Consider the following 10,034-nt stretch of genomic DNA (forward strand, 5'->3'; position numbering starts at 1 on the left):
CGGACACATTTCTGCCGGACTGACCAGTCACCATTTCCAATACGGGAAGCTCTGCGGGGGCTGAGAGGAGCTGCTGGAGCCCAGCCCCACAGTCCCGACCACCTTCTCCCTCGTGAGACTCCCTCTGCTTCCCAAAGTCGCTGCTGGAGCGTTGGAGCCAGGAGCTGTTAGGAGTCTTCCTCGTTACAGTGTGAACTTCGTAAAGGAAAGGGAACGCATGTGGCTTGTTCGCTCTCATATCCTCTGTGCTTTGCGCAATGCCTGGTACCTAGTAGGCGCTCTCTGCATACTCGGTGGATGAAGACGTGAACTGGCGGATGGAAGGAGGCACGGTCACCTGTGGTGGGGAGAGAGGCAGGGGCTTGGGTGCAGCACTCTCCTCACACAAGGTGGCTGGCAGCTGCGCTGGGGGGGGGGGGGGGGGGTGCCCAGACTGGGGTTGTTCTCAGCTGCCCCTCAGCTGCCCTTGCCCTCCTGACTGGCCCCCTCCCCACCCAGGTATTCTAAAGTCAAGCATTTGCTGAAGGATCTGGATGAGCTCATGGAAGCGGTCCTGGAGAGGATCCTAGCTCCCGAGCAGAGCTATGCCAACACCACTAGGACCCTGAACTTCACCATCTGGAATGACACACCGCTGGTTCTGATTGACGAGCAGAACCCCCACCACCCAGTGGTCCTTGACCTCTTTGGGGACGTCCACAATGGCTCAGCAGACAGCAGCCTAGCGCCAGGAAGGACCTGCACTGCCCAGGGGTGCAAAGTGGCCATGAGACTAGTAAGTGGTCCCCAAGCACACTTGGAGCAACGGACCCTACCCAGGGAGGCTGAGGGGAGTTTCTTTCCTTTAGTAATCTGGGTCTTGTTGGGGAAAGGTAGGCTGGAAGCCAGTGCCCATTTTGTATGTTTACAAAGTTTCTATTTTTTTTTTGTTTTTAATAGAAAGAGCTGGTATGTTAGTCAAGACACTGTTGGATGCCATTGACCCAGGTCAAACTAGCTTAAGCAAAACAAGGTATTCACTGGCTGATGGAGTGAGGGGTAGAATGGGTTCAGGTATGGCTGGATCCAGGCACTCAAATGCTGTCATCAGGACACTACCTTTCTCTATTTTTGTTCAGCTTTTCTCCCCACTGACTTGACTCTCTGTCAGGCTCTCTCCATGCAGAGGGTCTTGGCAATGCCAGACATACACCCCATCAGCTCAGCACTCTCCCCCAAGAAACAGAACTCCTGTTTCCCAATGGCCCCAGCAGAAGTCCTGGGAGGGACTCATTGGGTCACATGCTCATTCTGCAACCAATCACTGTGTGCTGGAGAATGCGCTCTCATGATTGGTCAGTCCTGGGTCATGCGCCCTGGAGCTGGGGTGATGTCAGCCTCTACCAGGTGGACACAGTGAGGCAGAAAAGGGTGCTTTCCTGAAGAAGGAATTAAGTCCTACTATCAAAAGACAAGGGCATAAGTACTGGGCAGGTGAAAACCCACAGCCGCGCAGTGCCGTCCAGTGCCAGAGCATAACTGCCCTGGGCGGTTCTGCTGGGACGCCTGCCAGCGTGCCAGGGGTTAGAAGATTCCCTGTCTGTGCCTCTCAGTCTAGGGAGCTCCCTAACTGACAGATCCCTGGGCCCCACTCCCAGGGAAGCTGAACGGGCCTAGGAATCTGTATTAACAGCCTCCCTGGTGATCCACATGGTCACCCTTGGTTGGGGACCCAGGCTGTGGCCATACACTGCGCAGGAGGAGGTCACTGACCTTTACCGGGTCAGGGCTCCCCGTATGTCTCTGCAAAACCAGCGAACAGTTAGAGGCTCCAGAGTCCCCATGCCAACTCTGATCCCGTGCCCTACTGATTTTTGATGCTGTTACCTGGCTTCCTATGTCCTGCTCCTCGTCTGTGAAGCAGGCTTGTTCCCGCTGGCTGCCCCAGCTTGCGGGGTCAGGCCCCTGTGTGTGTGCATGTGGTGCACGGTGTGTGTGTGTGTGTGTGTGTGTGTGTGTGTGTGCGCGCGCGCACACGTGCCCCTGTGTTGTGGGAGGAGGTCTGCTGGCCTCAGTTTCCTCACGATGATGGAGTAGGATGACTGTACAAATCGAATGCGGTAAGAGAAAGCCCTCAGAACACAGTCTGGGACAGAGCGAGTGTCAAGTACTATCGTCCTCTCCCTAAGGACAGAGGAGACCTCCAGGAATGGGCCCAAGGACAGTGCCCGCAGCAGGCCCTGGGGAGGGGACTCTCAGAATGTGGAGAAGCTCCTCCTGGCCTCCTGGGTTCCAGAAGGAAGGCCCGCTGTGAGGGCCAATAGAGGCAGAGTGGCCGAGGCCAGAGTCCTGGGGTTGCTTCCATTGAGCGTCTACAACAGTGACCTGGCTGCTGTGGTGGGCCGGCTGTGGTGAGGGGGAGGGGGGCCCTGCACGCCTCACCGGGCTCAGGCTGACAAGGCCCAGGTCCTTTCCCTGGTGAGGGGGAGGGAGCCTTGAGCCTTGAGTCCTTCGTGGTCCACACGGCCCCCAAGGAAACGCCTCCGGAAGTCTGCAAGGATGCCAGGAAAGAAGAAAGTGGAGGGTCCTGGGGTGTCTGTCTGTCTCCGGGCCACAGGAGCGTGACTGTGGGTCAGCGGGGTATGTGGGCGGGGGAAAACGTTTGGATATGAGTGTGTGTGGTTGTGACCGTGACATCGTGGGGCTGTGGATGTCAGGACGTGGGCGAGTCTGTGTGTACGCGTGTGCACGCGTGTGCGTACTCTCTCAGGCACTGGGCTAGTACACGGGAGGCCGGCGACACTGTGTGAGACCCTGTGACCGAGCAGCCGTGTGTGAGGGGACAGCCCCCAGCCCTGCGCGTGTGCGTGTGAACACATCCCCCACTGGCTCTGCAGCCACTTGCCCCCGTGCCAAGGTGGCCGCCAGGGGAAGGGCACCTGGCCCTTGGGGACGGTGGCGGGGGCCCAGCCAGCCCGGCCTGCGCCCACCGGAACCCCTCCCGGCCCCTGCAGTGCAGCCTCAACGGGACCGCGTGCACTTTCCGGAACTTCACCAGCGCCACCCACGCCGTGACGGAGTGGTACCAGCTGCAGGCCACCAACATCTTCTCGCAGGTGCCCACGCACAAGCTGGCGGAGATGGGCTACCCTGCCGAGCGGCTGATCCTGGCCTGCCTGTTCGGGTCCGAGCCCTGCAGCTACAGGTGAGAGCCGCCCCGGCCCCCCAACACCCCTCCCTGCCCCGTCACAGCCTGGCGTGGCCACGAACCAGCACGGTGTCCTGTGCCTCGGGGTCTCCGGTCGCGTTTCCTGGAGGCAGAGCCTGAGACAGGGCTGTGGGGAGGGTCCATGTCATAAAAGGCAGGTGACATGGAGGCCCCATCCCTGGGGCGTCGGGAGCATTAGCCACACAGGACGGTCCCCCTGAGGGGCCGGCCAGTGGTCCCTGCCGCGTCAGTACCTCGTGGGGGATGGGCTGAGATCCCCTCACGTCCCAGGCAAGGGGGCTGCAGAGGGGGCGCCTGGGAGCCGTTGGCCTCCAACACCCAGCGGCTGAGGGACCCGGGCGGGCAAGGCGGCACCCCCCGCCCCGCTTCTCCTTCCCAGACGGTCCCGCCACCTCACCCGCCCGGGACGAGAGCGGAGTTGGCTCAGCTCAGCACCGAGAGCCGGGCCCTGGGAGCGTTCGCCCGCATCCCGGACACCCCCCAAGGTTGAGAGGAGGGCAGAGGGAGAAGAACATTCACCCCAAAGCCTGCGGCTCTTACGACGGGGCACAGGTCCCCCCTCCTTCCCCACCCCTGCTCTGACACACCGAGCCCCTGGTGTCTCTGGGGCAGGACCGCGGCCCAAGTCTCCGCCCAGGCAGAGCTGCCACAGCCAGGTGGCCCCTCCGGGGCCTTGTGACCAGATCTCTGCGGGGCCACGCGTGCTGGTGTCCTGCTGGTCCGGGCTCCACGGCCTCGTACCTCGGGCCCCTGGAGAAGTCCATGGAGTCCTGCCACATGTCATGAGTGACAGGCTTCCGGTGTCACCCTCCCGGCGTCGGTGCCTGACCCCTGCGTGCTCTCTCCACCCATGAGCCCCCAGGAAGCTCTACGGAGAGTCTGCCGAATGCCAGGGGGACCCACAGGGGCAGGCACTCTGCAGGCAGCGCCAGGGACTCCGGAGCCCTGAGGCGCCAGATCTGCGCACCCGGCCGCGTGGTGTGAGCTAGAAAGGTGTGGCCCGCAGGCGGAAAAAAGCAGGCCAGTGTCCCTGGTGACAGGAGGCGTCCTGCTGGTGGCGTGGGTGGCTGCTGGCTGGATGCCAGCCCCTTACTCTCAGCCGGTGGCCTTTGGTCCGCGTGCCCGTGGTCAGCCGCTCCTGGCAGCCCTCCCAGAAGGCCGCAGGGAGCCGGTGGGCCAGCGTGTCACATTGGCGCGGTCACCTTTGCCCTCTCGGCTAGAGAGAGGGGTCAGCCTCTGCCTTCAAGCCTGGGGTCCTTCTGCTCGGTGAGGAGAGACCTGGCTGTTGCGGGGTGGGGCGGTGAGGTAGGTAGGGGAGGGGTCCATTAGGGTCTGCTGGGTTCTACCCTCAGTCCCCGGGGCCTGCACTGTGCACAAGGCATGGCTCCATCCTGGGCAGCTCCTGCCCTCGCACCCTCCACAAAGCAGGTCCCGTGGGGGCCCCAAGACTGAGAGTGAGGAATGGGTGGTCCCCCCAAAGAGAAGCAGAGGAGCCTTAGCAGAGAAGGGGGAACAGATGGTGTTGGGGCAGGCAGAACACCCAGCGTCGGCCACGCCACGTCTGTGGTATGGCTGTGGCCAGGGGGTAGCTCTAGCGAGGGGTCAAGGCTGGGCTGTGTGGTTAGACCACTGGGCCCAGATCCCTGCCCTGCTTTACAAAGCCATATGACCCTCAACAAGCTTAAACTCGATGGGTCTCGGTTTTCCTCTCCTGTGAAATGGGGTAGTAACAGGTCTACTCGGTGGGGGTATTTTGAGTATTAAATGAGGTGATGTGCCCACAGTAGGGCTGGCCTCAATAAATAATAGCTATTACTGCCATTCAACCCACATTTGATCAGAAACTCACTATCCCATAATAATGCTAGCGTGGATCGAGCCCTGCTGCTGTGTCAGAGGCTATTCTTAGCCCTTCACAGGTGTAAAATTAATTTAACCCTGGCCACAAGCCCATGAGAAAGGTACTCTTATGTCAGCCCATGTTATAGGAGGCAGCCACGGCCCAGAGAGGTTAAGCAACGTCTTGGAGGTCAACACAGCTGGTGAGTGGCAGAGCCGGCAGTCTGGGCCATCAGAAAACCAGATCATCATCTGCCGTCCCCACCCGCGTCTCCCAAGCCTGCTCTCGGTCACTTGTCTTCTCGAGTCAGCCCCAGATGTGGCGCCAGAGGACACACACCGCCCTCTGCCCTCCCAATGCCGGGCTCCAGACGCTACGTCTCCACTTCCTCACTGTCCTTCTGACTCCATCCTCTCTCCCTGGACCGGGACAAAGGCTCACGAAACAGCAGCTATAATTAGGAAACAGGGAGCCACATTAGGACCCCGATGCCACAGTGCCTGGATTTGAATGCCCACTCTGTGTGCTGCTGGGCCCGCTTCTTGGCCTCTCTGGGCCTCTCTGGGCCTCAGTATTCTCATCTGGAAAATGGGGATCGTGCCGTGGCCTCCTAGGGCTACCGTGGGGATGGAAGGACCTAGATGCTGTGTTATAGGAGGTCCTTGATTTGGGTTTATACAGACTAGAGGGGTTTGCGGGAAGAAGGGCACAGAGGTGAGGTGCTCACCTTACAGCCTCCTCCGGGGGGGCCGCCGCCGCCCAGGATATTGCCCTTCCTCACTTGGTTAAGGGACGGGGTGGGGGCCGCCTTCCCTTCCACGCGGAACAAATCATGAAGTGGAGCCCACGCTCGGGGGGAGATGGGGTGACAGGGAGCAAGGGGCACTTGGCTCCTGGTCTCCTGGAGGCAGGAATATAGACTCTTTGGAATTCTTCTGTGGGGAAGGGTTCCGTCTTCTTTCCTTTTTCATGCTATTCAATCACTTATCCTGGTACCGACTCGTCTATCTTTGCCTTGGGATCCCATCCCACGTTATTTATTTTCTTACTCAAATTCTTCCAGCTTCGGCTAGCAGCAGGGCCTTGCGTTGGGCTCCTGTGTCTCTCTGACACATCCCCATCTCTCTCTCTCTCTCTCTTTTTTTTTTTTTGGTCTACTTCCTTGCTTTCTGGCCCCTGATGATGCCCCAGCCCCAGAAGCCGCCGTTTCTCTGAGGAGCTCTGCTTCCTTTTCCTGGAGAACGGTATTTAGAAACCGAGATCGAGGCACGTATGTGCCAGCAGCAGCAACTGCTTATTACTGCTTTAAGGGACCGGCTAACCAGCTTCCGCCCTGGGAAGCCTTTCCCAACCCCTACCACACAGTACCGCCGCTGTTGTACGTCTTCCTGCCAGGATGCTCTGCCTTTCAGTCTTTTCTGGAGGTTTTGCACCGGTCTGGGGCCACCATGCCTTACGCCTGTCCCGGGAAGGTGTTTTGGGAAAAAGCCTGGCTCTGGAGCGAGAGTCGGCAGGGGCTGGGAGCAGCCCCTCCAGGGAAAGGGCACAGTCAACAAGCAGACAGTTGGCACACACGGCGAGACGGAGAGCACGGCCCTGGGCAGGAGGGGGTCTGGCCACGCCCTGAGCGGCGGCCGCCTGCTCCAGGGCCGCAGATGTCCAAGACGGTTTCTTGGGAACACTGTGTCCCCACATGCCTGGGGCGGGGTCTCTCCTTCTAGAACAGTGCCCGGCTTCAGCTGGTTTGCCCTGCTCTCTTCCTCCCGTGGCCACAGCCCTGATCATCCGCAGATGAGACTCGCTAGTACCCGCCCAGAGCGATTCCTTCCCTCTGGGCCTTCGCCTGTGCAGTGCTGCCGGCCTGATGTGCCCTTTCTCCTCTCTGTGCCTGAGGCTGCTCGCCTACCTCTTAGCCATGCTTAAAAGTCTCAGCTCGGGCTTCCCCTCCTCCAAGAACCCTTCCATGACCCACACGCCCACACACAGCCCAGCGAGAATGAGGTGTCCCTCCTCCAAGCTTATCTCTGTTGATCCACTTATCCCGTATTATAATTCACCCAACAAATATTTACTGAGTGTCTGTCTAGTGCGGGCCGGGCTCTGAGGACAGAGTGTGTAACCCAGCACTTGCTGAGTATTTCAATATGCTCGCCATCCAGCCCTCGCCTTGGTCCTGTGGGATGGGTGCTGCTAACTACCCCGGCGTGACAGGTGGGGCCGGCGAGGCTCAGAGAGCCCAAGCTCACCAGTTAACTCGGTGACAAAGCCGAAACTGGAATCCAGACAGGCTGGCTCCCAGGCCCGGGATCTTAGCCTCCAAATGTGATTCCTCCTTCAAGACAGACAACTGCCTTCCCTGGGCTTACCTTCTAAATCAGGAGGCCGTTGATAAGCAAGCAGTTAACTAAAGAGGATAATTTCCAATTTGGACTCATGCTCTCAGGGAATAAGCAGGTAGAAATGATCCGGTAACTGGGGAGGGAAGTGACTTTGCCCGGAGAGTGCAGGGGGTCGGTCTCAGAGCTGGTGAATCCCAAAGAATGAGGAGAAGCCACTTACTGGGCTAACGGATCGGAAAATATTCCGGGCACCCAGGGACCTTGAATTTGGAAACACCTTGGAGTGCTGCTGGAGTGTAACAGACAAGGAGGGGAAGACCAACATAGGGCATTGGTGTTTTCATCTGGAACTGCAAGGAGCTTCTGGAGGGTTCCCAGTGGAAGTGTACCCTTCTCCAATTCACAGTTCAAACCATCACCCTGCCCGCCGTGCAGAACAAGAGGGGAACAAGAGGGGAAGGACTAGAACTAAAACAAGACTACTAGAAGGACCACTACTAGAACAAGAGGGGAAGGACAGAGGCTCCTGTAGGAGGCGAGCAGGGCCCGGTGCTGGTGGCTTGAACCCTGTTGCAGGGAGAGCCTCAGCCATGGAGACAGGTGGACAAGCCAGAGGCACATTCTGGAAGGGGAGCATGGACAGAACGCTGCTCTCGCCATGCCGGGTCCCCCCGCTACACGGTGACTGTCCAGGGCAGGACTCTGTTGTGTACCCCCGTTGTGCCCAACCCAGCATCTGCCTCAGTAAACACCTGTGGAGTGAAGAAATGTGATTTTGTTCTGATTTCCCTTTCACTATTGAGGACACCGAAGGCCAGACATGGAGTAAGGCGCTCACATCTCCCTGCTTAGATGTGGCAGCCTGCCCGGGACCCACCTCGTGTTCTGCTAGCGCTTGGGGGGGACACAGGTGGAAGGAATGGTTTCCTGATCTGAACACTGGGGCAAATAACAGCTGACCTCACCACGGGGTTACTTTGAGGATCGAATGAGAAAATGCATGCAGAACTATGCAACCCGGGCTGGCCCCTAAAAGTTGCACAGTCAAGGCTTCCAAATCCGGGGCTTAGAAGACCATGTTGCAATCAGGCCCCTTTCCTTCCTGTTTTAATAAGACAAGAAAAACAAAATAAAATCATGCAAAGACATTCGTGAAGCGATTCCTAACAGAGGCCCGAGGACACACCTGCAGAAGGAACAGAGCACGATGACCTCACATGGATGCACCATCCCGATTCCGGAGCTGCTACTCTCTCCCCCGTCCTGTCCATTCTGCAGCAAAGCCCAGACTCCAGGGTCTTTCACCTCTAAAAAGCTTAGAATGTATCTGCAAGAGAGAAAGACTTTTTTTTTTTTTAAACCAAACCACAGTGCAATTATCCCACCCAAAAAAAGAAAACTAATAATAATTCCTCAATACCATCAACTATCCAGTCGCGTCCATGCTCATCAATGTCCTACCTTTTGCTCATCTGTGTGTGTGAGTTAGGATCCAACTAAAGGCAGCATGTTGTGGTTGCAACCCAAGTCTTAAAGTTTCTGTTCATCTGTAGGTTGTCTCCCTTTTCCTTTCTCACAGGGTGTTTGTTGAAGAAACTGGGATATTTATCCTGTTGACTTCCCCAAGGTCTGGATTTTACAAGTTGACTTTTCCTTGGTGTCTTTGAACCTGTTCCTCTGTCTCCAGTATTTCCTGTAGATGGTGGTTATAGATGCTCGGTCCTGTTCCAGGATTTTTGTGTTTTACTGACAAGGCCACCTCCTCAGCAGCCTGTGCTCGTCCACCGGTGGGCATTGCCCAAAGCCATTCATTCATTCATTCATTCATCCAGGGTGCGAAATGTTGATCCCTTTACTGCTTCTCCAGAGAATGAGCTGGGTCAAGCCAGAACTGTTTTAACAACTATATGACAAATGACAAGGAAAAAAAAAAAAAAAAACAGATGGAGGGAGCCATAGATTAGAAGAAACTCGAAAGCCCCGTCAACCTATCACATTAACCTCATTTGAATCCCGATTTAAAAATTGTAAAAACAAAAATCAACACGTAGGAGATGGTTAGAACTTCAAACTGATTATTTAACGATATGAAGGAATTTTTGTTAGTTATGTTTAACATGGTAATAGCAGTATTTTTAAAAAAGAGTTCTTACTTTTCAAGGTACATCTAGAAATGTTTATAGACAAAATCATGACGTCTGAGGTTTGCTTGAGAACCACATGGAAGGGAGATGGGGCGCAGCGGGTAGGGATGAAGGGTTCCTTCGTGGCTCTGCCGTGAGGATTCCTGAAGCTGGTGGTGGACTTCACTGTCTCGACTTTTTTTTTTTTTTTTAAAGATTTTATGTATTGGGGGTGCCTGGGTGGCTCAGTGGGTTAAAGCCTCTGCCTTCAGCTCAGGTCATGATCCCAGAGTCCTGGGATCGAGCCCCACATCAGGCTCTCTGCTCAGCAGGGAGCCTGCTTCCTCCTCTCTCTCTCTGCCTGCCTCTCTGCCTACTTGTGATTTCTGTCAAATAAACAAATAAAATCTTTAAAAAAAAAAAGATTTTATGTATTTATTTGACAGAGAGAAATCACAAGTAGATGGAGAGGCAGGCAGAGAGAGAGGGAAGCAGGCTCCCTGCTGAGCAGAGAGCCCGATGCG

At 56.6% G+C, this 10,034-nt stretch overlaps 1 protein-coding gene and 1 long non-coding RNA gene across 3 annotated transcripts in view; one reads left to right on the forward strand and one right to left on the reverse strand.

The window, feature by feature from the left end:
- The window catches only part of SCNN1B (sodium channel epithelial 1 subunit beta), a 58,363-nt gene that overhangs the window by 37,087 nt on the left and 11,242 nt on the right, over positions 1 to 10,034 (forward strand). For both annotated transcript variants that reach the window (XM_059415120.1, XM_059415121.1), the window contains exons 3-4: positions 499 to 775; positions 2,994 to 3,184. In XM_059415120.1, coding sequence (XP_059271103.1) covers positions 499 to 775; positions 2,994 to 3,184 — 468 coding nt within the window. The remainder of the gene's footprint in view (positions 1 to 498; positions 776 to 2,993; positions 3,185 to 10,034) is intronic.
- The window catches only part of LOC132026819 (uncharacterized), a 2,233-nt gene continuing 721 nt past the window's right edge, over positions 8,523 to 10,034 (reverse strand). The window contains exons 2-3 of the long non-coding RNA XR_009407007.1: positions 8,849 to 9,290; positions 8,523 to 8,714 (exon numbers count right to left, since the gene is read on the reverse strand). This is a non-coding gene — a long non-coding RNA (uncharacterized LOC132026819). The remainder of the gene's footprint in view (positions 8,715 to 8,848; positions 9,291 to 10,034) is intronic.

The sequence above is a fragment of the Mustela nigripes genome, chromosome 11, assembly GCF_022355385.1.
Source record: "Mustela nigripes isolate SB6536 chromosome 11, MUSNIG.SB6536, whole genome shotgun sequence".
Taxonomy (NCBI): domain Eukaryota; kingdom Metazoa; phylum Chordata; class Mammalia; order Carnivora; family Mustelidae; genus Mustela; species Mustela nigripes.